This window comes from Orbicella faveolata, unplaced genomic scaffold (genome assembly GCF_042242905.1).
Source record: "Orbicella faveolata isolate gen_17 unplaced genomic scaffold, um_ofav_v1 contig_24, whole genome shotgun sequence".
In the NCBI taxonomy this organism is placed as follows: Eukaryota; Metazoa; Cnidaria; class Anthozoa; order Scleractinia; family Merulinidae; genus Orbicella; species Orbicella faveolata.
The window spans coordinates 2,840,375-2,866,098 of NW_028301552.1; the positions used below are offsets into that span (position 1 = coordinate 2,840,375).

Consider the following 25,724-nt stretch of genomic DNA (forward strand, 5'->3'; position numbering starts at 1 on the left):
GATCTGATCAAAGCACTTACAAGTCCGCAAGACAAAATTTCGCTTGCCGGTGCGGTGCACTATGTAAAGACGTTTTTAAAACACACTTATGTAAAAAAGCTGCAAAGATTTTAAACAGAATTATTCAATTCACGCACCCGGTCTGGTAACTGCCGTATTCGTCGACAGCCTCTCATTATATTTTGCAATTTGTAAACGAAGAGATTTATTTTCCTCGTTTATAATGCAGATGAGTTGTTAATTGCTCCTAGTACTTCCTCTACGCCCAGTCCAAAAGACAACGATAAAACCCCATATCGCATACATTGGTCGATAATGTTTTATAAAATTGGCAAAACCAACTTGGCATCTTCGAAACCAGTATTGCGCACCGTGGAAATAAACAAGAAATACATAAATGAATAAGTAAATAAATAAACTTTTCAAAACTGACTAAAGTTTAAATCATTCAACATCGAACCGACCAATGTCTCTGTCAGATAGCGAATATATTTTTAACTGACTGACGTACTTCTCTTTTTTAGTTATTTCAGATTCGCCAAAATATATTAAACGCACCAAAATATCCTTGACAACTGAAAGTGTGATTCATCTCGTGAAAATTTACCTGCTGCATTCATAAGTTTTTCGCCATTCTACACCTTGTTAATTAAAAGAACACTCATCAAGCGAAAATGAGTCCGTGAATAATGATGTATAAAAACTTGTTAATTTGCAGACAGATTGGTTTGTTGTGGCGCGGTTTGATTTCATTCTGCATACATCGTTGCTTCAGCCTGAATTCAAATTTATCTTTCATAATGAATGCCGAGTTACAATATGAGTCAATTTCTATAAGCAGTGAGCGGGAACTAAAACAACCGTGGTGTACTAAGAAGTGCTTTTTACCCAATCATTTTGAAGTCAAAGGTGCTCGAATCGAAGTTACGTTGAATGACGTAGCCGCACGAAAAATAACAAACAATGCCCTTGGCCTGATAGTGGCTTTATGCAGTCTCTTCAACCAGTATTTTAATTTTATTCATGGAAAATAACAGCTGATAAAATACAGATCACGGTACTGCAAAACTGGCCTCGGTCTATTCGTGCTCAATGGTAATTTGTGAGAACCTCGAGTAATAGAATGGCCTAGTTCTTACTACCTCTCTTTTAACTTCGAGCAAAAAACAAAATGCTGCATCAAACGCTTAAATCATTATTCAAATTAAAACGACTTCCAGAATAAACTAGTTCAATTGTGATACAACTTTTGCAATAAGTTTTTCTGGGTGATTACGTAACGAAATATTTCCAGATCTCTTTTAAGGTTCGAATTTTAAACATTTCACATTAACGATACCAGATTGAAACTTGTGACACGTTGTAGAGAGAGGAGACAGCCTATTTCTATAGACAGATAAAAAAAGCGATTAGATGGTATTTCCGTAAGATATGTACGTTAGGTACGTCAACACCATCGGAGGTTTTATTTTTTTTAACAAACGGAAATAAGCAAATATAAAAGTGCTTGGCATTGCTTGTATAATTTCGAAGTTTTGAAAACAAGCACGGCGAGAATTCTACACGATAGCAACAGAGGTCGAGAATTAGTCTATTCGTTATTGTCTGTCTTCTGTGCATGTGATCTGGAAAGGATGGAATTAAAGATGCTAAACGTGAGGGATTATTTTTTACACATCAGTCATCACTTTGCGAAGGGTCATTTTCTTGAGATCAAAAGTGGCAGAATTTAATTCCTGGCGCGGCACTCAAAATATCGCTCTAAAACATCAAAATTCATATAAATTAAAACTGAACGGTTTCTATACATTTCTAGAATTCTAGAAATCTTTCACTGATATTCACTGGATATTTACCTGAGCAGTACATAAATTTGGCGGGCTCTTCCAGATGAATCGAATCTTCGAAAAACAACAATTCTTATTGGCTGTTGATATTATAAATTCTGTTCTCATTGGCCAAGCCGAGGGACTGGAATAAATATTTAGCCACTTCCCTTGAATTTGAAATGATACTCTCACGAGGTCACATCCCTTGAAGCGCTTGAAATTAAGATTTATCGTAGGACTGGAACTTCATCCACGATTTCATCACAGGAAATAACATCAACCTTTCCTGTCCTGCCTTATAACACCATTTCCTTACAAAGAAACGGTTTTGAGAGACGGAAATCTCCCATTTCCGCTGCTGTGTAACGCCATACACTACTCTTTCGATTTTCATCTTTCACGGGAGAAGCACCTGATGTTTGCGCTGAAAGATTTTGCAAGACATTTTCTACAATAACAAGAGTCCGTCATTAAGAGATTAACATTTTCTATACCAGTGCCGCGCATCGTGACTTTAAATGAACAAACAGCTATTGTAAGTCTAACTGAGCAGTCGAGTCGAGGAAGATTTGAAAGAGAAGCGCTTGAGTTACTCGAGGTTATAAAGAGTGTTTACTCCGACCTATAGGTTTAAAATGCTGCTATTTGGAACTGAAGGAAACTCTTCAGAACCCACACCATGGTGATCACTCACTAGCAAGAACTGCTAAATCGAAGGAACCGAAGTCGTTCGCATTCTTCGTTATAAGACCATTATGGCTTCGCTGAAAGTGGCGGTGCGCGCTCGGCCCTTGAACAACAGGTGAAATATTATGATCCGTCATTTTACTAATATTTTCATCAGTGGGATATGTTTTGACGTAACACAGTGTGCATGTAACATCATTGAAGACGAGATAAGAACTTCTTTGCCTTCTTTGTTCAACAGGGAATTGGAGCTCGGATCCAAATGTATTATTCAAATGGAAGGACAGAAAACAACAATATTCAACACGAAGGTAAGCTCTTCAAGCTTTTATTTCGTTAGCTGCATGATCTAGCAAAATTATTCAATCACCGTGACTTTAATTCAATTTTTTCTAACACCGTCCTTGACAGTCATCTAACTTGATTTTGTTAGATGTGCGATTTATGGCGTATTCTTACATTTTCGTTATCGCTAAATCGGTTCTATTTTGAGAAGCCTACATGTAGCACAACTTATGTAAACACGGTCTCTCTTCCATATTGCGAACGCTCGAGTTAAATTTTTTACCCTCGGTAACATTTTATCTGGCAAGAGGTTAGCCAGAGGATTGGTTTGTTTCTTTGTTAAAAAGTTTATGATATTAACTTGTTGTCAATGAAATCTTCGAGATGGACGCCCCCGTGCGAACATCAAAGTTCCTTACCTGTTCTCGTGATCGCGCTAAGAATGTCTGAAAAGACTTGATAGACGTTTTCAAGTACCTCGTGTCTTTATTGATTTGACATCGGCTTATTTGTCATCTATTCAGCATCCTATTTATGCAAGGCCTAAGACTTAACCAAGAACGATGTCTTGAACAGTAAAATTATGTTCATTCACACTACGTTTTCGCAAAACCTGGCGAATACTGACTGTGTCGATGAAAGACTCGCGCGAGTCGACGAGACAAGATCTCGCTTCTAATTTCGCGGATTTTACATATCGTGACCTTGGTATTATTCCCTAGAAGTTCAATTTATTCTTTAGTGGAGCAAAATTCTTAAACTACTGTAGCATAAACTTTCTTTGTATAATTCATTTTAATTGCTTTGTTGTCTTGAGAAAAGGTGCTCAATCAAGGAATTTTATATTGCACCCAATTTACGCGTAAACAACTGCTATTATTCATAAATAGAATAATTTTTTCCATGGTTAAAAATATATATTGCTTTATTTTTGTTATAAAGCTAATAAAGAGTTAACTTAAAAAAAAAACTCAAATTACTTCCACTTAGGCCAAAGTTACGAAAGCTTAAATGTGTTCAAGTTGTTTGTTTTGTTAAAAATACTAAGCAAAGAGTGATAACCTCTCATTTTAACAGTTGTAATTTGGAGTCCAAAGGGCGAAGTTCAGCTATGAGCATTGTTAATAAACATATTTTTACTTTTCACATAACCTTGAGGTTTAGCTAACAATAAGTGAATGATAAATGCTTATGGCATTGGGCAGGTTTCCTTTTGTCAAGGATTTTGCCACCAAACTGTAGGTTACTAGACACTTAGTACCATCTTGAAAAATTTGGAATTAAAAAAGTATTCATTTTGGTCTTATGATTTTACTAGGTTTAGCGTAAATGTATTTTATACTGTGTTTATGTGTGACTGTGTTTTCCAACTGTGCATTTTTATTCCTTTTAATTGGCCTTAAGAATAGGTAATCATGATACTCACATGATTGCAAGTGCAGTTTGGAACAAATAAGCATGAGTCAGTTTTTCAAAGGCTAACAAAATTGCATGAGCTGGTAGTCAGAGCAAGTCCAATTTGTAGCATTTGATAAATTTACAGTTTTTGCATAGTGTTCATAATTTCCAAATTGCGATAAAACTATAAAAAATAGAAAATTATTTGCAAAACTTCTGACTGTGTTTGAAAATCTTTGGGTGGTCTTTGGAACTCTTCAAAAATCTTCATAAGGGCTTAGGTAGTCTTTGGAAGTGTGCTGAAAATGACTAATTATCCTCGGTTTATCCTCAAACACCTTAGGTGAACTTTGACTGCCTTCAAAATACCTCAGATGATCGTCAACAAGCTTTAAATATTATCTTCATGACAAACTTTGGAATTCTTTGTTGTAATTGTTACTTGTATTACAGCTTTGCTCTCATGTTACTCTTTTTGCACAGGTGTGACACTTTCACTGCATTGCTCATAGCTAATCAGAATGAAGTAATCATTTTATTTGCAAGAAAACAGTCTCAAGCTCAAAAAAACAAGTGAATTCCCCTCACTGTATGTCCATATAATTTTTTCAATGTTCTGAGAATTTCATGTAGTATCAAGTCAACATCTCTTAGCTGGTCTATTTATGACCTCATTTTCCATGTATTTCACTCCATATACATGTGCAGGCTAAAACTGTTACAAATTTTAGACATGAAAAAGGATGAATAATGTTGGAGATTATTGTCAAAAATAATTTGTCTTCCATGAGGGTAGCAAAGGAGGAATTTTAGCTATGTTTTTGTTCATAAATTCACACACCATGTAACACATGGTGTCACATCAAGTGTCACATTTAATTCCTTCGCCACACACTGCTAACAAAAAAGAGTCTTATATTGGGCCTGGAATCTGGAGCAAATATAATGTCACTTTGATGCAGCTTGTTGTCTCTGTTATTCCCGCTGAGAAACACAACAAGGCAATTTGTATTAACTGTAAGTTGCTACATTTGGATGGCTGTTAATTTTGGAGGGTTTTTTTTATTAATTTCAAACAAACATTACATGCACATTACCTATTTTAACTTGTTGGTATTAACCACATTATTAGAGTATTAATTTTAGATCACATACTATATACAATGTCTACATACCCAGCGTGCATAGAAAGTCATGTCCAATGTATAGCACAGGGCTAAGTATTTTGCTTGTGGATTCCATTTCTCAAGACACTTTCCCCCCACCCCACTTCCCCCCTGGTCAGGCTTGCAAGTGAAGTTTCTTGGGAATTTTTTTTTAAGACATCCAGATTACTGATTTTCTGTGAAGAGAAAATTTTTTTGGGAGCTGGTGAGAATGAGTTTGGGCTAGCACATGATAGTTGCAGCTTGCACCTTGATGCAATGGCGAATATATTTAATTCTTTTCAATTTTAGCTTTATGGTGAGATAGGACTTGAAGGGGATAAGGCTCGTGATTTCAAGAAGGAATTCTTTTTTGATCACTCCTACTGGTCTGCTGATGCCAGGGATCCACATTTTGTAACACAAGACAAGGTATGCACCAGCATTTCTGTTAAAATATTTAGACTAAGTTTTAATAATTACCAGTACAGTACTGTTGCAGAAGTAGAAACACCATCATACTAAACAGGTGCTTTATTCTACTACAAAAAGTAAGTGTCAAAAAAAAGTTATGTGTATTTGTTTTAATTGTTTTAATTTGTTTTAAAAAGTTAGCTATTTTTATTTGCCAATAAATTTATTTTGCATCTATCAAGGGTTGTGAAAAGGTGAAGGATCATTAGTTAATACATACCTGTAATTCAAAATTTAGAAGCAATTTTAATTGGCAAAGCCTTGTTCAGTGACAACTTTTTTATTAGTTTTTCAAGTTTCCATACGTGGTACACCTGTGAAATTTTATCTTTTACTTTTCTAAGTTTTTAGTTTTCTAGTACACAGTCAAAGCTCTCACAAGTAACCAGTGCTTATCCGGTCTGGGAGGTCTTGGGTTTGAATTCTGTTGGGGAATCAGATTTTGTTTTCTTTGTCTTCTGTTCATGACATACTCTTAATTTCACCCATCCCTGTTGAATTGTTTCATAAACACAGTTAAAAGATCTTGTAACAGACCAGCCTTTATAGTTTCAGCATGTGGTCAGTTACAGCGTTAACTATGTATGTCTTCATTTTAGTTGGAAGTACAGGTAGATAGTTACATGACCCCAGCAATAAAAGGTTGTTTTTTTGTTTTCTGTAGTCATGAATTAGTCGGGGAGGGGGGGGGGGGGGGTGACTAGCCCCCTGCAGAGTTGCCAGAGCCCCTCTTTGCCAGTTTGTTTAGGGTTCCTGTCCAACCTTCACAGCTACCGTAGCAGCCTCGGGACCTAATTCCCACTGTACTTCACCCTGACAGCTGCCAGTCCCCTACTCTGCTGTTGCCAACCTCCCACAAGCAAGGACATTTGGGGTTGGGCTTTGGGAGGTGTGTGTCCTATGGTGCAATGAGGGCAGACAATGAGCAACAAAAGTCTACTTGCCCCTACAGGGATCCTTAATATTAATGGCTTTCAAAAATGATATGTTTGTATTTGGTTTTCAAGAAGAAACATCTTAACTGATAGACAAAGAACAAGCTAGTTTTCCTGGCGAAACATGTTTCAACCTGTGAATGAATTGTCACTGCAGGTTTTTGATGACCTTGGTCAGGGCGTGTTGGACTCAGCATTTGAAGGCTACAATGCCTGCATATTTGCCTATGGTCAGACAAGTGCTGGGAAGACTTATACCATGATGGGAACCAATGTAAGTCCAAACTGTACAATACCATAAATTGCAAAATCATGTCACTTTAATTAAACAAATTTTTTGAGCTCTAGCTATCCAGCTTTCAATAACTGCAATTAACAAAGTCCCCACTTCCTCAATACAATTTAAGTTTCCACTGTAGGGTTGGTTCCATCTATCCCATTATTTAGTTTTCCTTGTTTATTTATATTTTTGTTGCATTCTAGATGAATAACTATACACACTATGCTGCTGAGTTCAGTTCACAAAAAGCAACAAGGCTTGGTTTTTTAACATTAACAAAACCAACTGCACTATCGACTAGATAGTGGTTTAACCAGTGGACCGTCTCATTCACCCTTTGAACAAGTCTACCACAAACATTTTAAGACCTTGTGTTCTCTATCCTTGGTATCTTGTTATATTTTTCAAACATTTATTTGTCTTGCTGAGTATTGTATCTCTTATACTTGCCAACTATTGTATCTTTTACTTGCTAAGTATTGTATCTTATACTTGGTAAAGATCATCTTACTGAATGTTGGAATAAATTGTTAATTAGTATTTCATTATTGATTTATTATTCATTAAAAGCCTTTTTGCATGTTGTTATTATTTCCAGGAAGAAGTGGGACTTATTCCTAGGATATGCAAGGTAGCTACTAATAGTATTGTACTTTTTATTTTATGTTGTTCTGGAAAATTGTTGGTACCCTCCCATATTTGGGTTGAGCCCTGTACTCCCAGTAATGTTCTTTGGGTGAAAGGTGGTTGTACAAATTGTTGCAGCAGTAACTTTGATTGTTTTTCTAATTGCAGGGATTATTTAAGTACATTGAGCAGAACACATCTCTGAGTTCTTCCTTCAGAACTGAAGTGAGGTAAACACAATATTAAATCCCTGTCAAATCTGTAGTGTACAGTGTACAGTAAGATAACTAAACATTGGCTTTGCTATTTTGTTATAGCTATCTTGAAATCTACAATGAACATGTGCGTGACCTGTTGAGGCCACAGAAACTGAAGAAACTTCCGCAGCAGAATTTGAAAGTGCGTGAACATCCCAAACAAGGTCCATATGTTGAAGGTAAGGACTAGCTTGCTGTGTGAAATCTCTTTACCTGTTCAAATCCCTAGCTCACTGAGGTTGCTTTAGGGATCCAAACCAATGCTATACTGATAATTTGACAACTGTAGTAGTTCCCTTAATATTGATTAACTGTTGCTAATTATTGTATGGCAAACGGGTCCAAGATGAAACGGTGATTTCAGATTAGCTTCCTGATTGGTCTGAATTTTGAAATATGGAACTCTAAGATGGACTGCTTTTCAGAACATTGCTCTAAAGAAATAGATTGTTGTTAAGTAAAAATATTTTTCCTTCAGTTTCACAGAAAATTTGAGTTAACCTTTCCAGGAAGTGACCTAAAAATGATAAATATATGCCTAACTTTTGCATGCCTGCGGTACTTTCAGGGAAGAAATGCAGTACCTAAGAAAGCTGTTGAAAGCCTTCGCACATGCAATATAGTAAGTTTGGCATAACTAGCAGACTTGACTAGACATGCTGTGGGTTTAACAGGGAACATGATGATGACTTAAGTCAATTTTTTAAAACACCACTCTGTTTTTTTCCCTCTCTTTCAGGGTTAACAAAGCAGCATGTTTCTGATTTTGACTCAATTGAAGTTCTCATGGAGCAGGGTAACAGGCTCAGGTTTGTAAGCCTTGCTTAAGGTTGTCTTCAGATTTATCTATATTGTTACAAACATTAATACAATTTTGCCTTTCCCTAGCAGTGTTTGAAAGAATATTGAAACCTTAGTCTTAAGCCTGTTTCATTATATTTTGCAATTCATTTTTCAGAGCAACTGCTGCCACAAGAATGAACAACACCAGCAGTCGTTCACATGCAATTTTCACAATAAAGTTTACTCAGGTAAGTATGCTTAGTGCTTGTGTGTAACTAGTTATCAAGTGTTTATCTCATTTTGTTTAAGGTCTTTAACTTTAGAGTGATCAATATATCAAAACTCTTTGCAATGCTTATGCATCATCAAGTAGACAGCTGATGGATAAAAGATTTACAGTGAAACCTGTAATAAGCACTCCTCATATTAACTCTCTCAAACTCGACCCTCCAAACATGACCCGCCTAGATTAGCTCAGCTATCCGCGGGCATGTTACAATTGTAATTTTAATTTGATAGCAAATAAAATGTATGTATGTATGTATATTAAGCAGACACCCTCTATCACAGCTGTAAGTGGACACCAACATGAGTCCCTAAATTTTCTTTCCACATTTATTGTAAAATAAACCTGCATTCAGCAAACACCTCTGTTAAGTGGACGTGGATGTTGGACACTAATTTTAAGCCATTTTGTTGCACAAAACCTGCAATAAGCAGACACTTCAAAGGCTTTTTAATTCTAAAAGCTTAGCTCAGACTCCTTTAACATTGTTCAGCAATGTCGTTTGATGACAATGACAATTCCAGATTAATACAGTGACTGACTGGGCATTGTGCTATGAGCAGTCTTTGATCTTACACTGTGTTACACTGTGTTATAAAAGGTTTGATAACTAACTATTATTGCACAATATATTAGAACCTGTTTAGAGCAGACACCCTGTATTAAGCAGACACTAGTGAGGTCCCAATGCTGTCCCCTTAATACAGGTTTCACTGTAATTAAAATCTAAATTCTAAATCTATCCATCAATCTAATTATTAGTTCATCTATCTCTTCCCTTCTTTTCCTTTTCCATCTATCCTTTCCTTTCCTTGGAAAAAAGTTGTGAAACACTTCAATCACATTTACATTTCATCGTTGCAGGCCAAATTTATGGAAGATATGCCCAGTGAAACGATCAGCAAGATACATTTAGTAGACTTGGCTGGCAGGTTTGTAATTCATTGGTTCACTTTTTACTGGCAGTAAGTAAATAAATAAGTACTTTTTTAGACACATTTCACCAGTGAGCCTGAGGCTCGTCTAAATGTGAATGTGTATCCTAAAATTAAAATTTAAAATTTAAATGTTATCTTTTCATTAAAAGTACAAAACTAGACTATAAAATTTAAAATTGAAAAACTAGAATATAAAAATTTAAATATGTAAACTAATCGATACAAAGATTATAGCAACAATTGGCCACTGTTGATATATTTTGGCTCCTTAGTAAGTAGTTCTGTTGTAAGTACAGTGAAACCTGAATACTTCAGACACCAAGGGGGACAAAAAGCATTGTCATCAGTACAGTATTTTTTTAGTTTGAATCTAAAATCTCCTTCCCAGAGAAAGAATCAGTTACTAATTCACTACCTAATCTTACACTAGTAATTGGATTATTTCAAACAATTGGATTAGTTTTGGAGGGATGTGTTAGCTAAGAGAGGGGGATTTTAGAGTTATTTTATTCTATTCCCTTATCTCCATTTTTAATACCTGTAATCTGTAAATCCAATAATGGTTTTCTATTCCCAGTGGTAAAATAAAATGCTTCATGCTATGAATAGCAGATCTAGTTTCTGGGCACTCAACTAACAAAGCAAAAATAACTAAATAAGATTTCACAGTTCAAAATGAAAACTGGCAGGAGATCCACTCACTGGACCACTGCTGCCTCCACAACAATGTATTCCTCTTTTGTCATTAGTAATAATAAATAAAATCTTCCTTCTCATAATATCAAATGAATATTAAAATCAAGCAGTAATGAGTTATGAGTTATGAGTACATTCTCACTACAAGTGCTGTAAGAAACGTCTGGAGGCGAGTAATGAGAATTTGTTTTTCTTTGTTGTTGTTGTTCCTAGTGAGCGTGCTAGTTCAAGTGGAGCCGCTGGCGAGAGGTTAAAGGAAGGAGCGAATATCAACAAATCTCTTGTGACTTTGGGGATTGTTATTTCGACACTTGGTAAATATATCATTCTATCCTTTTCTCCAGGTGCAGTCTCTTTCATTAATAGCTTAAGCGGTCCAAATCTTTCATTTCTCCGCGAAAAGTGGAATTGACAGGGAGTGTATTTTTCTCGTTAAGCGAGAGCGTAACGTGTGAGCGATACGCAGCGGACGAACATTTGAGACAAATTTTGGCCATGTGCAAAATTAGCTTTAACAAAGGAAACCTGAAAATAACAGTTTACTAAGATGGAAAAACACCAAAGAGATCATAATAAATCATAAAGGAACAAAGATAGCCAAGAATAACACGGATTACAATCTACGAACTTGAAAAATTTAGGCTAAGCTTTTCAAGATACGTGAACTGTGACGTTGGCTCCTTCAATGCAGTCAGTTCTGCCTGACATTACCTCTGTTGTTTCTCCCACAGCTGAAAACTCCATTAATTCCACGTCTTCATCAAAGCGTCCTTCATTCAGGAAGAAGCTGTTTGTTCCATACCGTGATTCTGTGCTGACATTTCTTCTTAAGGACAGTTTAGGAGGAAATTCTAAAACTGTTATGGTTGCAGGTCAGTTTTGATTTTTTTTTTTACTGTAACATAATCAATGGTAAATTACAGGGATTTCTCCTGCGAAAAAAAGTCTTATCTGTTCTCTGTTAAACTCAAGATATGTTTCTCCTGTGCACACATCCATGTGGTAATGTTAGCTGGTGAGTTAGTAAAAATCTTGGGATCGTCTTCGTCATCTTCGGAAATCGTCGAAAATGTCTGGAAAACTTTGTCGACGGTTTCATTACTTTCGAGTAATCGTCGAAAATCTTCGGAAAATTCAAGCATATTTGGGTAATAAAAGGTAAATTGAAAGTTGATTTCTCGGAAGTATGAATTTTCTCTTCTCACATTCAACGCAATATCTGCTCATTCGCTGTGTTTGCTCTAAGAAAAACTCTAACTCTAGCCAGCGGAGAAATTTATTTCCCTCTTTATGTCGTGTTTGAGTTTTCTTTGTGCTTGTTTTCATGGACCTGTAGTTTGTAAGATATTGCTTGTTTTTTTTAGCTATTTCACCTGCCGAATGCAACTATGGAGAAACACTTAGCACTCTTCGCTACGCGCATCGAGCAAAGAGCATCATCAACATGCCAACAATTAACGAGGTAAAATAAAACTTGAGTGATTTTCATGTCACTGATAAGTTTAATATACCTTCAGGACGGTTTTACTGAAGACTGTTGGAAAAAAGCGATCCGAAGCATTGGAATCTTATGGAGCCAATCATAGCCATAGAGGCAATGAACCAATCAGATCTCGAAGCAAAGGGTGCCAAGCGCGGGAAAACATCAACTGGCACCAAGCGCGGGAAACGTGTGTAAATCAAGGCCGAGTCTTTAATTTTGTTCCTGATTTCTTGCTTAATTATATTTGTTCCTTTGTAGGATCCAAATGTCAAACTTATCAGGGAACTTAGATCTGAAATCGAGCGACTCAAATCCATCATCCGGGACACCGAAATGGGAGATGAGGTAACTTGCTACTCTGTGTGACTTCAACTTCTATGTCAACATTGTTCGGTTGTCATATAACGGTTGCTTTCGTTTTTCGTAGAAAATGTCCATAAATGACTCCATGAAAGCTGCAAAGAAACTTCATGAGAACCAAGCGCGGGTCGAGCAGCTAACAAAAGACTGGACCGAGAAATGGAAGGAAGCGAAATCCATCATGCAGGTGGGTGGAGTGGGTGGGGCACTGAGCAAAAGTGGAAAAAAAACACCCATCTTTTTACTGATAGATTTTTCTCTTGTCTTTGAGTTTCCCTTTATGATTACCAGTGAATCTTGTCAGATGTGCTTAGTTCTTGGTTTCTCTCACAATCGCATGATGCAGATCATTTAAGGTTTTACCTCTGGTTGTGTTTGCGTTTTTTCGCGTGGGAAAACTTTGTTTGATTTGGTAAATAAATGATTCCCATTGCTGTCCCTTATATTCTGCAGGAGAGCGAGTTACAGCTTCGTCGTCAAGGTTCATGTGTGGTTCTTGTCGACCTTGAACTTCCTCATTTGGTTCGCTTGGAGGAGGATCCGCTGAGAACAGAGATAATGCTGTATCGTGTCATGGTAAAAAATCTTTACAAGCTTTAGAGCATGTTTCATAAGGCATACGAATGTGGATAGTTGTGACACATCGAATTTTTGCGTCAGGTGGAGTAACAGTGATGAGATATTTGGGAGTTTAAGAACACCACGACGACGACGGCAACGAGAACATCACCAAACAATAATGAGCAAAACAATGGCTTTGCACGTGCGTTATAAATCTTTTTACATGTCTTAACCGTCCTCTACAAAGCAACAACGTGAAATGACCAAGTTCTGCGTAGTCTGAGGAACACGAACGAAGACGGTTTATTTCGTATTTCCATTTGGAATTGAAAGCCGTCAATGCATATTTAGCCTGAGCACGTTTTTAGAGCCATTTGCGTACTCAAAAGATCTAGGCAGTCAAAATGTAAATTCAGTTTTGAGTGGGCGTCGTACTCGACGTCGCCGTCGTCGTTGCTTAAGCTCCCTTTATAGTCGACTTTTCTAGTTTAACAGTATGGCCAATAACTAATGGTCAACACATACAGCTCGCAGGTCACTGATTGTCTGTCATTGTATACCATAAAAAGGGTTCTCTAGTGACAACGAATTGCCTGAATTTAAGATCTCATGGATGTTGTTCTTGTTAACAGCACGGTAAGACACACATTGGACGAGAAGACGCCCCCAACCCTCAGGATATCGGTGAGTCGATAAAGAAACTTGTCACGTGATCTCTGACTCGTCGATAGTCGTCTCTTGAATTCATTGAATATTAACGAGGCTAGCACGAGCGTGAGGGGTGACGGGAAGGCGAAAAATCCTATGATTCCCTCCGCTCCACATCCCTAAGTTTCATCCAGACTCCCTCGACCGTTGTCGCTGATCTTAAGAGATGACTAGGGACGAGTCAGACATGATCCTGTGATCATGAAAACAACCGGATCTGCTGTACCGGTAACCGGACTATTTTTTTCCCAGTTCTTGAAGGTGAAGACATCGAGAAAGAACACTGCGTACTGGATTTTGTCAAAGGAAAGGTGACATTTGAACCGATTTCCGCCATGTGTTGGGTGAATGGAGTGGCTGTCACGCAGGCCACTAAACTCAATCAAGGTATCGTGATCTATTACTCGACAAATCAACCTCGTTTGTCGAATGGAATCCAGAAGCAGCAGGCGACTTCAGTAAACCTTTTGAGTGAAGGCTGTGTTCACACTTGGTGCCCGAGTACTGGTGCCTGAGCACCAGTACAAAATAGTGTTGCGTTTACACACTGGATACAATTACCCAAATACCATTAAGTGCCCAAGGTGGTGTGTGTGTTTGAAAAAAAGGTGTGTTCACATAAGTGTTCAGCGAGAATGGCACTCGGACACTGTATTTGGGCACCAAGTGTGAACGTAGCCTAAGAAGGAGAAAGTTACAAATATTAAATAGCCCTTATGAATGTTGACGTAAGATAGGTAGATCTCGAAAACACAAATCAGCAAAGATGAAAAGAATGCCCACGTCAAAACAGCACGGAGGTGTCAGAGGTTTGAGAAAGTTTTGCGCAAGCGAGACTTGGGGTGATGTGACGTAATCAAACATAAGACTTGTTCTCTTTGCTATTCCCCATAGATATCGTGTTACATTAATTACATTGCCTGCAGGGTTCAACCCTTTATAGAGTTGCCCTACTACCATACGCTTTTTGGGCTCGTCACGCAATCTTCCTTCCCCAAGATTGCGTGACGAGCGCAAAGAGCTTCTGCGTAAGAGGCTATAGAAAAACGGAGAAGGACGAGTTCAGTCACTGGACTATAACAGAGTGCGATGTTCTTGCAGGTGATGTTATTGTTCTTGGCAAGAGTGATGTCTTCAAATTCAACTTTCCAACGGAAGCAGCCAAACTGAGGGAAAAACGGCGCTCTGGCTTGTATGGGATGGTGAGTTCAACAGCTTTTCACGCAAAGTTTCGCAGAACACGCGATTTCACGCACACGCACGCAAACACCTATATGCGCGAAGCACTCGCGTGAATCATAACTATGTGATTTCTTTTGCGTCAGGAATCGACGGAGTCCTTGAGTAATTTCCATATCTCCCCGCTCCGTGGCAGTCAAGGCAATCTGAGTGTGAAGTCTGACTCTTCATCTCCGATGACGTTTGACTCGGGGTATGAAAGTTTTTTATTCTCACTGTGTGTGATTATTTTTTTAAATTATAATTTGAAACTGAAAATTCCTCATTATTTTAATTGTTGCAGTGTCGAGGCGGATCTTCCAGGAGCAGATTCTTTGGATGATCTCAAGTGAGTTGATTTTTTCAGATCTTACTTTCATTTCATTTTCATTTATTTTCGTGAAAACGGTTTATAATGGATCTTTTCTCTACTATGCGGAAAATGTTAATGTGATGGAAGTCATTGTCAACTCTACCCTCGTAGTAAGCGTTCCCGGGCGAAGAGCTTTTTCCGCATTCTGGCCGCGCGTAAATTGGAGCGAAAGCAAAAAAATCGACGAGGCAGGGGGTGGTGGGACGCTTCACTCGTACCACCACCACCCCCAGCTTCGGCGATGTTTTTGCTCTCGCTCCAATTTTTGCTCGGCCAGAATGCGGAAAAAGCTCTTTGGACGGGAACTCCTGCTACGCAGGCTATGTCGACACTCACGTAAGAGAGTTCAGTTTTTTCGTAGCGAGATAAATTTCATAGGTTGATGTTGATTTATGGGAAATAAACTGTAGAACCTTTTTGAATGTTCAGTACCTCTCATTAATTCTAACTGTAGTTGTTTATTTACATGGCTATTCATTTTGCAGAAATCAAGTGACGGATCTGATGGCTAGGCACAAAGAAGCTGAGGTGCGGCGACTGGAGATAGAGAGAGCTTTCCAAACTGAAATTGACAACAAACAAAAAGAAATCGACGATCAGAAAGAACACATTCAAACTTTGCGCGAACTGCACGAAACCAGGTCACAAAAAGCCAGACTAGATCTGGAGAACGTCCGGTTTAACATGGACAAAAAACATGACGACTCGAAGAACGACATCGAGAAACAACTGGAAGATTTGTTCGAGATGAAGATTAAACACAGCAGGGAAGTAGAGGAGTCGGCAGAAGAGATAGCGAAGGAACGAGAAGAGGTTGGTCGGTTTATGGAGGGTGAATGGCAGAAGATTATTCAGTACGAGATGAAACTAGCAGACATTGAGCTGCAGAGGCGTAAAGTGCTTGTTCAGACGGAGGTCGATCGAACGCAACAAGAGGAACTTCATGCTCTGGAGAGAGAAGGAGATTTAAAGGACCTGGAAGACAAACAGGTGAAGTTGTTGGAATTGCAAGAAACGCTTGAAAAAGCCAAGAACGAAGCAGAAGAGAACTTAAATCGGGACAAAATTACTTTAGAGTGTGCGCTTACGAAGAATTTAGCTGAACTAGACGAAGTAGAAAGAAAAATTCGACTTCTGGAGGAAAAACACGATCAGTATTTCACATACCTCAGCTCTTTGGAAGACTCCGCGGACACGGAGCAAAGTTGCGAGGAGAATGGAGTTGTCGATCATACCGACAAGAAACGGAGGATTTCGGATTGTGGTTTGAGACCTAAAACTGTTTCTTTCGATCTGCGACAACGGAGACGAACCAGCTGGAATTTAGATTCACGGCGTAAATTGGTTACTGATTCGGATGGTGGTGTTGACGATGTGCTAGCTATGCAAATGCAGAGCTTGTTAGAACTGAAAGAGGAAAAAGAAAAGATGATAGAGAAAACACGTGGCAAGTTAGCTGAGGAAATCACGAGTGTGGAATTCTACGGTCGACAAATCTTGGAAAACGAGGCTAAAATAACAGAACTTGAAGAACAGTACAAGACTTCGCGCCAGCAGCACGCTGAGAAAATTCGCTTGTGTTTGGAAAACTTGAAAAGCAAAGAAGAACAGGTAATCGGGGAAATTGACCAAGAACGCGAACGTTATGTGGAACTGTTATGGAAAGAATATGGTGAGATCGAAAGTTTGATTAACGAAACATTTGACTCCCTGAACTCCGGTGATCCCTCTGAAGGCGAAGAAGCCAGCGATGGCGAGACGAACGAACAGAGACGCGAAGTTCTTAGTTTGGTTAAGGGGAGATTAAAGCAGATTGGCTCTGATGAAGATGAATTATTTCTTGAGTATGTCGCTAAGCGAGCTCACTTTGAGAAAGACGAAGAACGTGTTCACGAGCAACAGAAACGTATCTCCGACCAGATGTTGGATGGTATCAAAGAGAAGGAGATCGCACTACAGAAACTCTCTGGACAAAAGGAAAGGTTCCACGTGGAAAGAGCGAGGGAGCGAAGGCTAATATATTCACGAATAAAGAGGCTTTCACGTGTGAAGTCGTCAGATGATCTTCAAAATGAGGAAGCGTTGGAGCTTTTCAAGGAAGAAGCGAGGAAACTTCGAGAGACATTCGAGAAAGTCGAGGAAAGTGAAAACAGGTAAGCTCAATGTTTCCATGTGAGAGTTGTTTTGAGGGAGTCTCCTTTGCGCGAGCTGAACATGCTTTTGACCTATCAGAGCGAAGATTATATCTGCTCAACCAATCAGGTTCGAGACTAATCGCAGTCAGCGCAAATTTTCCCGCCCGTTGCACGTTTTGGATTTTCTTTTTGTAGTGGTCGGTGTTTGCTTTTGTTTTGACCGCCACAAAGCCTAACAAACTGTGAATTAAACGACCTCAAAACAGGGCCGGGAACAGCTAAGAACACTTTTAGCAGGACATTGAGTAGACAATAACACACCGAAAGTGTCATAAACGTCGCTACGCCGAATTGAACTATGCAGACCTTGCGTAAGCAACCCTCCACTTGCTTAATAAGGCGTCACAGCTAAAACACATTTATTTTATATTGTCGTCTTTCGGTTGCAGTCTTCCCCTAAGGTCTAACACGATATCTTGTGTCACTTTTCACTTTTGTTTTCTGCGTCTCCGTTCCGTTATGATTTTTCTTTCAATAGAGTTTCCTCTAGAAATGACGATAGCCTGCGTAGCAAGCGTTTCTGTGGGGTTCGGGAGCAAAGAATTACAGCGCGAAAAATGGAGCTCTCGCCCCATTTTCCGCGCAGGCAAAACACCGAAAATCCCGTTCCTCGCTCTTTCTTTGGTCCCAAACCCCACGGAAACGCTTGCTACGCAGGCTAAAATGACGATTGAGTGTCACTTTTACACGAATTTTACACGTACTGATGAAAGGAAAAGAAAATTCCGAACAACAGAGCCCCGCGTAAACCTGAAAAAGTTTTCACTGACAGCTTGTTTTCATTATTTGACATATTTTTGTTGGTTTCCCCTATGTTGAACCAATCAAAACCAAGTTATTATGGGGGCGTAGGATTCATAGTTGTCACGTGGCGTGTTGGTGCCGACTGCGGGCTTTTTCATTGGCTAAGAAATTTGAAAAGCCAATTCAAAGACGAGATAACTAAAACATGAAACGTGAAATTCAAAAACATCTCGCTGTTTGACGCAGATTTGAATTTATATTTTGACTTCAGACTACAACTTGAACGGCGGGAACGAGAGAATATCCATCTGCAACTAGAGGAAGCACGAGCCAAGCTGCGAACAAGTGAAGAGGACAAAGAGGAATGCGAGGAGAAACTGGGAGACTTGGAAAAACAAAAACTGGAAAAGGAGAAAGAAATCAGTGAACTGAAAAGACAAATAGAGGAAGAAAAACAAAGCTATTTAGAAAATCTCAAGTAAGCTAACAGTAAAGTGAATAAATATAAACCTAGTGTAACTTTATTCAAGTGTAAGAGCCTTAGAGTATAGATCGCTGTGTTAACACGTTGCGATAATTCTATTAATCCGGTTATTCGTTTTTTGATTGGTGATTGCTCAGTTTTGCATTTTCACGCGCAAGTAACAACCAATCGGACACTACACGAATCTCTATAACGTTACGTCATCAGAGTGGAATTTTCGGGCCTAGTCTCTAACATTTGTTTTGTTGTCTTCTTAGTTTGGTGAAGTTTGCTTTATCGATGTTGTACAAATACAAACAATTGATTTTTGTTTTAAAATGTTTGACAGCTTGGCTGTGGCTTTCCTTTGAAATACTTGTGTTTTTCTTTATAGAACGGAAGATTACGAATTCATCGAGAAACCTCTAGGTAAGTAAACCTTGTCGTGTTATTCAGGTCCAGAGTGGTTGAATTTCTACTGTGTGAAGTGTTAACGAGCTTATTTTTGCCTGTTCCTTTTAATTCCAGTTAACCGACTTCACGTAAAATTCCGGGTGCTTGGTAACCACGCGGCTGCCGAGGTTCTGAAAGAGGTGAGTCACGTGACATTTTTTTTCACCCAGTCCTAGATTTCCTCCTAGTGATTGTCATACGTTTCTCTCAATGTTAGTTACGAGAATTTCATGATAAATCAAGACAACATTCCGTAGTTGATTAATTCTTCATTCCCATCAACTGTTTATATTAACATTGTCAGGAGAAACAAGATTCTGATCACTCTTGAGCGTGTCGTTGTTTAAGAGACTTCTTGTCGTCTTTTCCAGGCCTTACTTGCATCAAGCGTCCCCGAGATGATCAAGTCGGCACCAGCATCCTGGGGCTCTTCGCGGCAAGGAGTAGATAATTCCTCGCACGGCGGATGGCTGTAAGAAAAATTCTGACTTTTTTATTTTGTGTTAGCGAACGATTTCACTTTAAACTCGTCAAAATGCAAGTTTTTGATTTTAAATTTGGCTGAGCCACCTGATTTCCATTTGATCACTTAATCGCTGGTCAAGCTGTTAATCTAGACTCCGAGTTGTCTCTCTTTCGCTAAGTCCTTCCAGTGAGGAAAAAATGGCCGCACGTAATCCTGGGGGCGAGAAGCGCGCTCCTCGCCCCCAGGATTTTGCCTGGCCATTTTTTTCTCGCGGTTTTCTTTCGCATCACGCACGACGGACTGACAAAGAGGGACTACTCGTTGTGAACCGCTAATCGTAAACATTTTGAGTAATTCAGAGGAAATTGTGTCACTTCATTTTGACTTACTGGGTTTCGTTTTATTTTTCTTGCAGGTTTCACAGTATTCAAAAAGACGTTACAATCGTACGGAAAAGAGAAGAAGGAGGCGGCGGACTTTTACACTGGTTAGAAAACTTTTTTTGTGTGTGTGTGTTGTAGTGAATGAGGCTTGCCTTCAAATAAGAAGGAGAACACGATTAAGACGTATTAGATTCCCTCTTTTGGATTTTTTAAATGACCCGGAAGAAAAATGAAGTACTCTTAACAGAGAATAAGAGCCAACAAAACCTTTTAATTCCAGATAATTAACTATTTTTCCACGAGCGCTATGTTAGTAAGTGTCCGTTTTAAACCAGTGGATCGAAAAATTGGAAAACATTTTTTCATCTTTCTTTCGAAAAATCTTAACGTTATCCCTGCTCTGTGCTTATCAAACGTAAAGTATAAAGTGCTCCACAATATGACTGTTGGTGTATTGCTGTTTCAGTTTTATGGGGCGAGGAGTCATTGAAGCATCACCGCTGACCGTTTGGGAAGCAGTCAAGAATCCGCTGTCCAGATATATTTATGACAACATGCTTAAGGTACAAAAACTGTCTGAGTTAATCGATAAACTAACGTGTTTATCGCCTCCCCTCGTCGTTGCTGTTCGCGTAAGTTGTTCCCTTGCGAGAGAGCGACTATTGCCTACCATGTTTTGTAACTAAAATAAGCGTTTATTATTCGTTTCCAGAAAATAAACATTGTAGAGCATGTCGAGGAAGGATTGAAAGTGGGTAAGTATCCGGAAGTTTGTAATATTGATTTTCATTCAGCTTTTTCAGTCTGGAGTCTTCACCAGTATTGGCAAGCTTTTGTAGTAATAGCTTTACTGACCGGGTAGGGAGCAGGGATGGCGCAGTGTTGAGAGCGCTCACCTCCCACCAATGTGGTCCGGGTTCGATTGCGGTCCGGTGCCATATGTGGGTTGAGTTTGTTGTTGGTTCTCGTCTTGCTCCGAGGGTTTTTCTCCAGGTTCTCCGGTTTTCCTCCCTCCACAAAAAGAAATTCAAATCCAAATTCCAATTCGACCAGGATAGACGACTCGCATGAAAACCAGTTAAGGCTGATGTGGCTTCCTCTCTAAATATTGTAATTTACTGCCGAGAAAGTAAATTTCAGGAGAAAAAATAAGAGCACTACACGAAGCGTAAATTAAAGGCTACTATCAGCTAGTTTTTGGTATATCAAAGAGTTCTAAAACATACCTTGATTACATAAAATACAGCAATTATGCCTTTCTTTTGTTTAGTAATACTCGACAAATGACAGGACCCAATTAGGATTTAAGGATGGCTAATGATGGCAAGGATGGAAATGGATTTCGATTCGTTTAATTTCCTTGACATTTCATTGATTTCTTTATTTCAGTGTACATGCTTCACGAGACATCTCAGTGCTTTATGACACACTCACGTGACTTCTGTTACGTATCCAAAGAACGCGTGGAGGTGAGTTAAATCCTGCTTAAAGGTAATGTATTGCTTACAGCCTCTCGCCTTTATCAAATCGAGTAGTGGGGAAAAAAACAATCACAAACCGAAGGTGGTCGATGGGTAGGACTCGAGCGGAGTCTCCGTTCGAGGCAGTGGTTAGGAAGTGGCTTTGGAAAACCTTCTTCTCTTTTCATCTATTCCACGAGTGGACATCCTGGGGCCGCCGGGATGAAGGCAACCTGAACTGTGAATGAATTGTTGTGTATCTATTTCAGCACAAGTCCTGTAAGGCCAAGTTCAAACTGGCGACATAACGACATAACAAGGACGTTATGTCGTTGTGTTTGTAGTGTGAACATCCTGACATAATGACGTAATAGTAACATGACAGCATGAACATAACAACATGAGGAAAAAAAACCGATATTTTCCTTTTGTTTTTATGTCGATGTTCACATTGCAACATAAACTATCATGTCGTTATGTCATTATGATGTTATGTCGTTACGTCGCTAGAGTGAACCAGACCTAAGTGACGAATATGATTAAACTAAATTTTGTTGAAACATGGGAATCACGCAAACTAGCGTGACCTACCCCTTCAACATAGCGTGACAGTAAACGGTCATCGTCAGTGATGAGATCGTTCTTGTCAGCCACTGAAGCATTTTTGACGAGTCTTCATTGCCGCTGTTTACTGTTTTCAGGGTCAAAAGTATGTGCTGGCATCTCAATCGATTGAACATCCGAAGTGTCCACTGTCCACCTCAATCATCCGCGGACAGGTTAGTGCTAAGTGCCCGCGTAATCACTTGAAGGTTAGGTTCATGTTTTTCAGAAACTGTCTCTTATCTCTCGTCAGTGTTCAGAACGATTTTCAGATTTTGTCAATTTAAGGAATGTTTTCTACCCAACCTGTGATCCGGGGCAACACAGATCGGAAATACTGTGCTACTGAGATATATAAACCCTTTATCAGTTGTCGTTACATTTGTTGTTCTTTTAAACCATTTGTTTTGATCAAAGTTTTCTCACTTTTCCTTTAGATCATGTCCAGTGGATGGATTGTGGAACCAGTACGCGTTAACGGCCAGGACTGTTCCCTTGTGTGGTACATCACCAAGGTAAGTTGTTGTTTTAAAGGAGCTCAGTTACGGTATTTTGGGCTATTTTGACCACGTACAAAATTACCTAGAAATTGAAGGAAACTTGAAAATAGTAGTTGACGTAGATAGGAAAACACCAAAGAGATAATAATAAACCATAAAGGAACAAGGATTGTTAAGAATGGAGAGGTTTAACACGGATTACGATCGACTAATTTTTAAGCTTAACGTTTCAAGATGCGCGAACCATGACAAATAGATAAATAAATTACAATATTTAGAGAGGAAGTCACATCAGCCTTAGCTGGTTTCCATGCAGGTCCTCTATCCTGGTCGAATTGGAATTTGGAGATGTCAGTTTTTGAAGTTGGTGCATTCAACGCTTGTGAGTTATGTTGAATTGAACAGGAGGACTTACAGAAACACGCCGTGGCTTCGTATATTTTACTTAGCCTTATTATTAGCGTTAGTTTTGAACAGCAGTGGGCTGGTCAAGAAATACCAGTTGGGGCTACGATTACGATAAGCCGTCAAATCGAAAGAAGGGTTTAGCATTGACGTTGAAGACAAAAGCCAAGCAATTGTTACAAATTTCTGGCAAGTTTCCTGATCATTCCAACTGTAGTCAACATTTTTGGCGGGTTTCTTTGGAATAAATGTCGCGCACCCCTGAAGAGAGGACCTTCATCGTTAAGATTGCTGCCCACGCGCACAGAGCGATTCCGGCATAACCTTTCTTCAATCATCATCGTGTTTCTTTCCCACTTCTCTTACAGGTTCACCTCGGCTCTTCATCCCTTCCATGGCGGTTAATTGATCTGCTATCCAAACGACAGCCCCTCAGTATAGCCTTCCTACGGAACTACCTGGCGCCTCCTTGAGTATACCGAGCTGCTATCCAAACGGCAGCCCCGTCTATATAGCGTGCCTACGGAGCCTGCTGGCCCATCCATAAGGTTACTAAACGGCAGGCCCTCGTTAGAGTGTACTTATGAAGCTTGCGAATTGCTATGCAAGGGAGCCCTTCATTATATGGAGCTCTTTGGCGCCACAGGAGAACAATATTCTTTTAGCATACAAAAATACGTGTTTTTACTCTAAATACATTTTAAAGCAAGAGTCGAAATTCCAAGTTCCAAATTTTAAATTTATCGCCTAAAGGGATTAATTTGAACGTTTTTAAGAATTTCGTTTATTGTTATATAATGTTAATATGGCAAGATGTTTGTCAGTGCTATGAAGGTGCAACGTACCATAAAATCGGAGTTTATCCACCATATATGTAGTGGGATTCCTAGATTTGTTTAGTATTTATTCGGCTTAGCTTTGGGTTCATCCCACTCATCAACAATTCCATTTTAGCTGTTAATTTAAATGGGGGTTGAAACTTTCTGTTGTGGTTGGTAACTTGTTCAGTTTAAAAACAAAGAGGTTATTTTACCCTTGAATTTGTAGCAGATTTTTAGCGTTTTTATTCACATCTGCTTCTTATGCAAGGCATTTTAAGAGAAGTATCGTCTACAGCAATTTATATGCAAAGACAAAAATGGACTGTATATAACACTTTCTGCGCTTGCGAACTAAAATATTTCCTTATTGCTGGTTAAATTTTATGAAAGAGTATTTAATTATAGAGTAAATCAATAGATATTTTGGGAATTGTATTATAGCGGTGTATTTTGAATTGAAGAGCAAATTTAACATTTGTAACGTACAATTTGTAGGACATGGGTTTGGATGCAAATCGTTTCTTGACGTCTCTACGTTGTATTTTTTTTTAATTTTGGTTTTCTTAGTACTCGGTCAGTCGAGCAAAGTCAGGGTACGAGGTGAAGATTCAATAACGGGGCAATTATAAGGTCACGCAAGGATAAAGCACGTGTGACTACAAGCAATTTGATTGGACAAGAAATTTGAAAAAGCCAACATAAAGATAACAAGTTCTTAGCGGTGTAAAAATCTCGTTCCCAGAGACCGCGATCCTTTTGGCCAGTCAAAATGAGGTGAGCCAGCATTAGGCACAGCGGTTATTCCATCTAGTCATGTTCTGAAATCGTTATTGAATTTGAACGCATGCGTACAATAAAAAAAGATCAAGCCGAAGCTAGCATATCCTGGTTCCGAAACCTCGCAGGTCCTGGGGACGCGATTTGTGGTGGGATCAAAAGAGAACGGATCCCGGAAACTTCCTCTTTACTTTGAATTGTAGTTTGACCAACAACTCTCGTGTGATGACTGCTAGTATCGTGTGCTCATATCGTTTTTGATCCTGCTCAAACGATCATTTTTTGTCTCATCCACAGGCAAATAATATCATTTCTGGCCTACTCTCAGCTCGTTTGATCACCTTGCGAAGAGTAAAGAAAAACATCATCGACTTTCGTTCACGTTTGATCCGCACCTTAGTTTTGTCTCAGTTATGAGTAATTGTCATTTTTTAGGGGTTAGTATTTGGGTAGAGTTATAGTTTTAATGCCTTTGCATACATTTGTTAGCGTTTTCGAGGCTTTCAGATTGTTGACAACCTGCAAAATGTGTAGCGACGGAAAAATTAGACATGCGAGAGCTTGGAACATGCTAACATTTCTTAGTTTTGATAAAACAAAATTTCCAATGGTAAATGACATTTAGATAGTTAATAGTCACAAATGATATTTATGCTATAGTTGGTTGGAAGGTGAATAACTTTATACAAGTATTTTGTTTCGTTACAGTAGCCCTCAGTGCAAAACTGATCTCAGTAAAGAACAGTTTGAATTTATGATTTTTTTAGTGATCTCAATTTCCTTCTGGAGTTTCTGGGCGTCGGTAATTTCGTGGTACGTTCTGATTAAGTATGAATTTATCGTGTAATATTTTGGAGAACATTAATGAAATGGCCATAAATCGGTCAAGCTACATCGGCACAATTTCGTCTTTAAACATTCAATGACATTTTGAGAAATGTACTGAAGGCTTTCATTACCTATGAAAAAACCATGTGTTCATTTTTGTATTATTTTTTGTTTAATTTTATTTTTTAAATTTATTTTTCCTAGTTTTTGGTATTTAAAGGAGTTGTTCGTTGCAGATCAAATAGCTTCCACCTGGCCAACATTTGTGCCAAATTTGAGCGTGATCTGTAATTTAATGTATAA

General features: G+C 38.8%; 1 protein-coding gene across 1 annotated transcript; it reads left to right on the forward strand.

The window, feature by feature from the left end:
* Positions 1-2,011: 2,011 nt before the first annotated feature.
* Positions 2,012-25,348, forward strand: LOC110042498 (uncharacterized). Its single transcript, XM_089291386.1, has 33 exons — positions 2,012-2,631; positions 2,758-2,827; positions 5,657-5,776; positions 6,911-7,027; positions 7,632-7,664; positions 7,829-7,890; positions 7,978-8,096; positions 8,657-8,726; positions 8,876-8,948; positions 9,851-9,918; positions 10,834-10,934; positions 11,352-11,492; positions 11,985-12,082; positions 12,362-12,448; positions 12,531-12,650; positions 12,917-13,039; positions 13,657-13,708; positions 13,985-14,119; positions 14,834-14,934; positions 15,058-15,164; positions 15,255-15,299; positions 15,809-17,476; positions 18,534-18,740; positions 19,120-19,154; positions 19,254-19,318; positions 19,550-19,650; positions 20,060-20,131; positions 20,494-20,590; positions 20,740-20,782; positions 21,417-21,496; positions 22,189-22,266; positions 22,528-22,605; positions 23,364-25,348. The coding sequence occupies exons 1-33, from the start codon at positions 2,585-2,587 to the stop codon at positions 23,466-23,468; spliced, it is 4,518 nt and encodes a 1,505-aa protein (XP_089147512.1). The 5' UTR covers positions 2,012-2,584; the 3' UTR covers positions 23,469-25,348.
* Positions 25,349-25,724: the final 376 nt, after the last annotated feature.

What these genes read in the sequence shown, in the direction of transcription:
- LOC110042498 (XM_089291386.1), top strand. Translation starts at nt 2,585, where the DNA reads ATGGCTTCGCTGAAAGTGGCGGTGCGCGCTCGGCCCTTGAACAACAG. An exon ending in CAACAATATTCAACACGAAG is followed by an intron (nt 2,828 to 5,656) that starts GTAAGCTCTTCA and finishes TTTCAATTTTAG; the next exon opens with CTTTATGGTGAGATAGGACT. An exon ending in GTCGAGGAAAGTGAAAACAG is followed by an intron (nt 17,477 to 18,533) that starts GTAAGCTCAATG and finishes TTTTGACTTCAG; the next exon opens with ACTACAACTTGAACGGCGGG.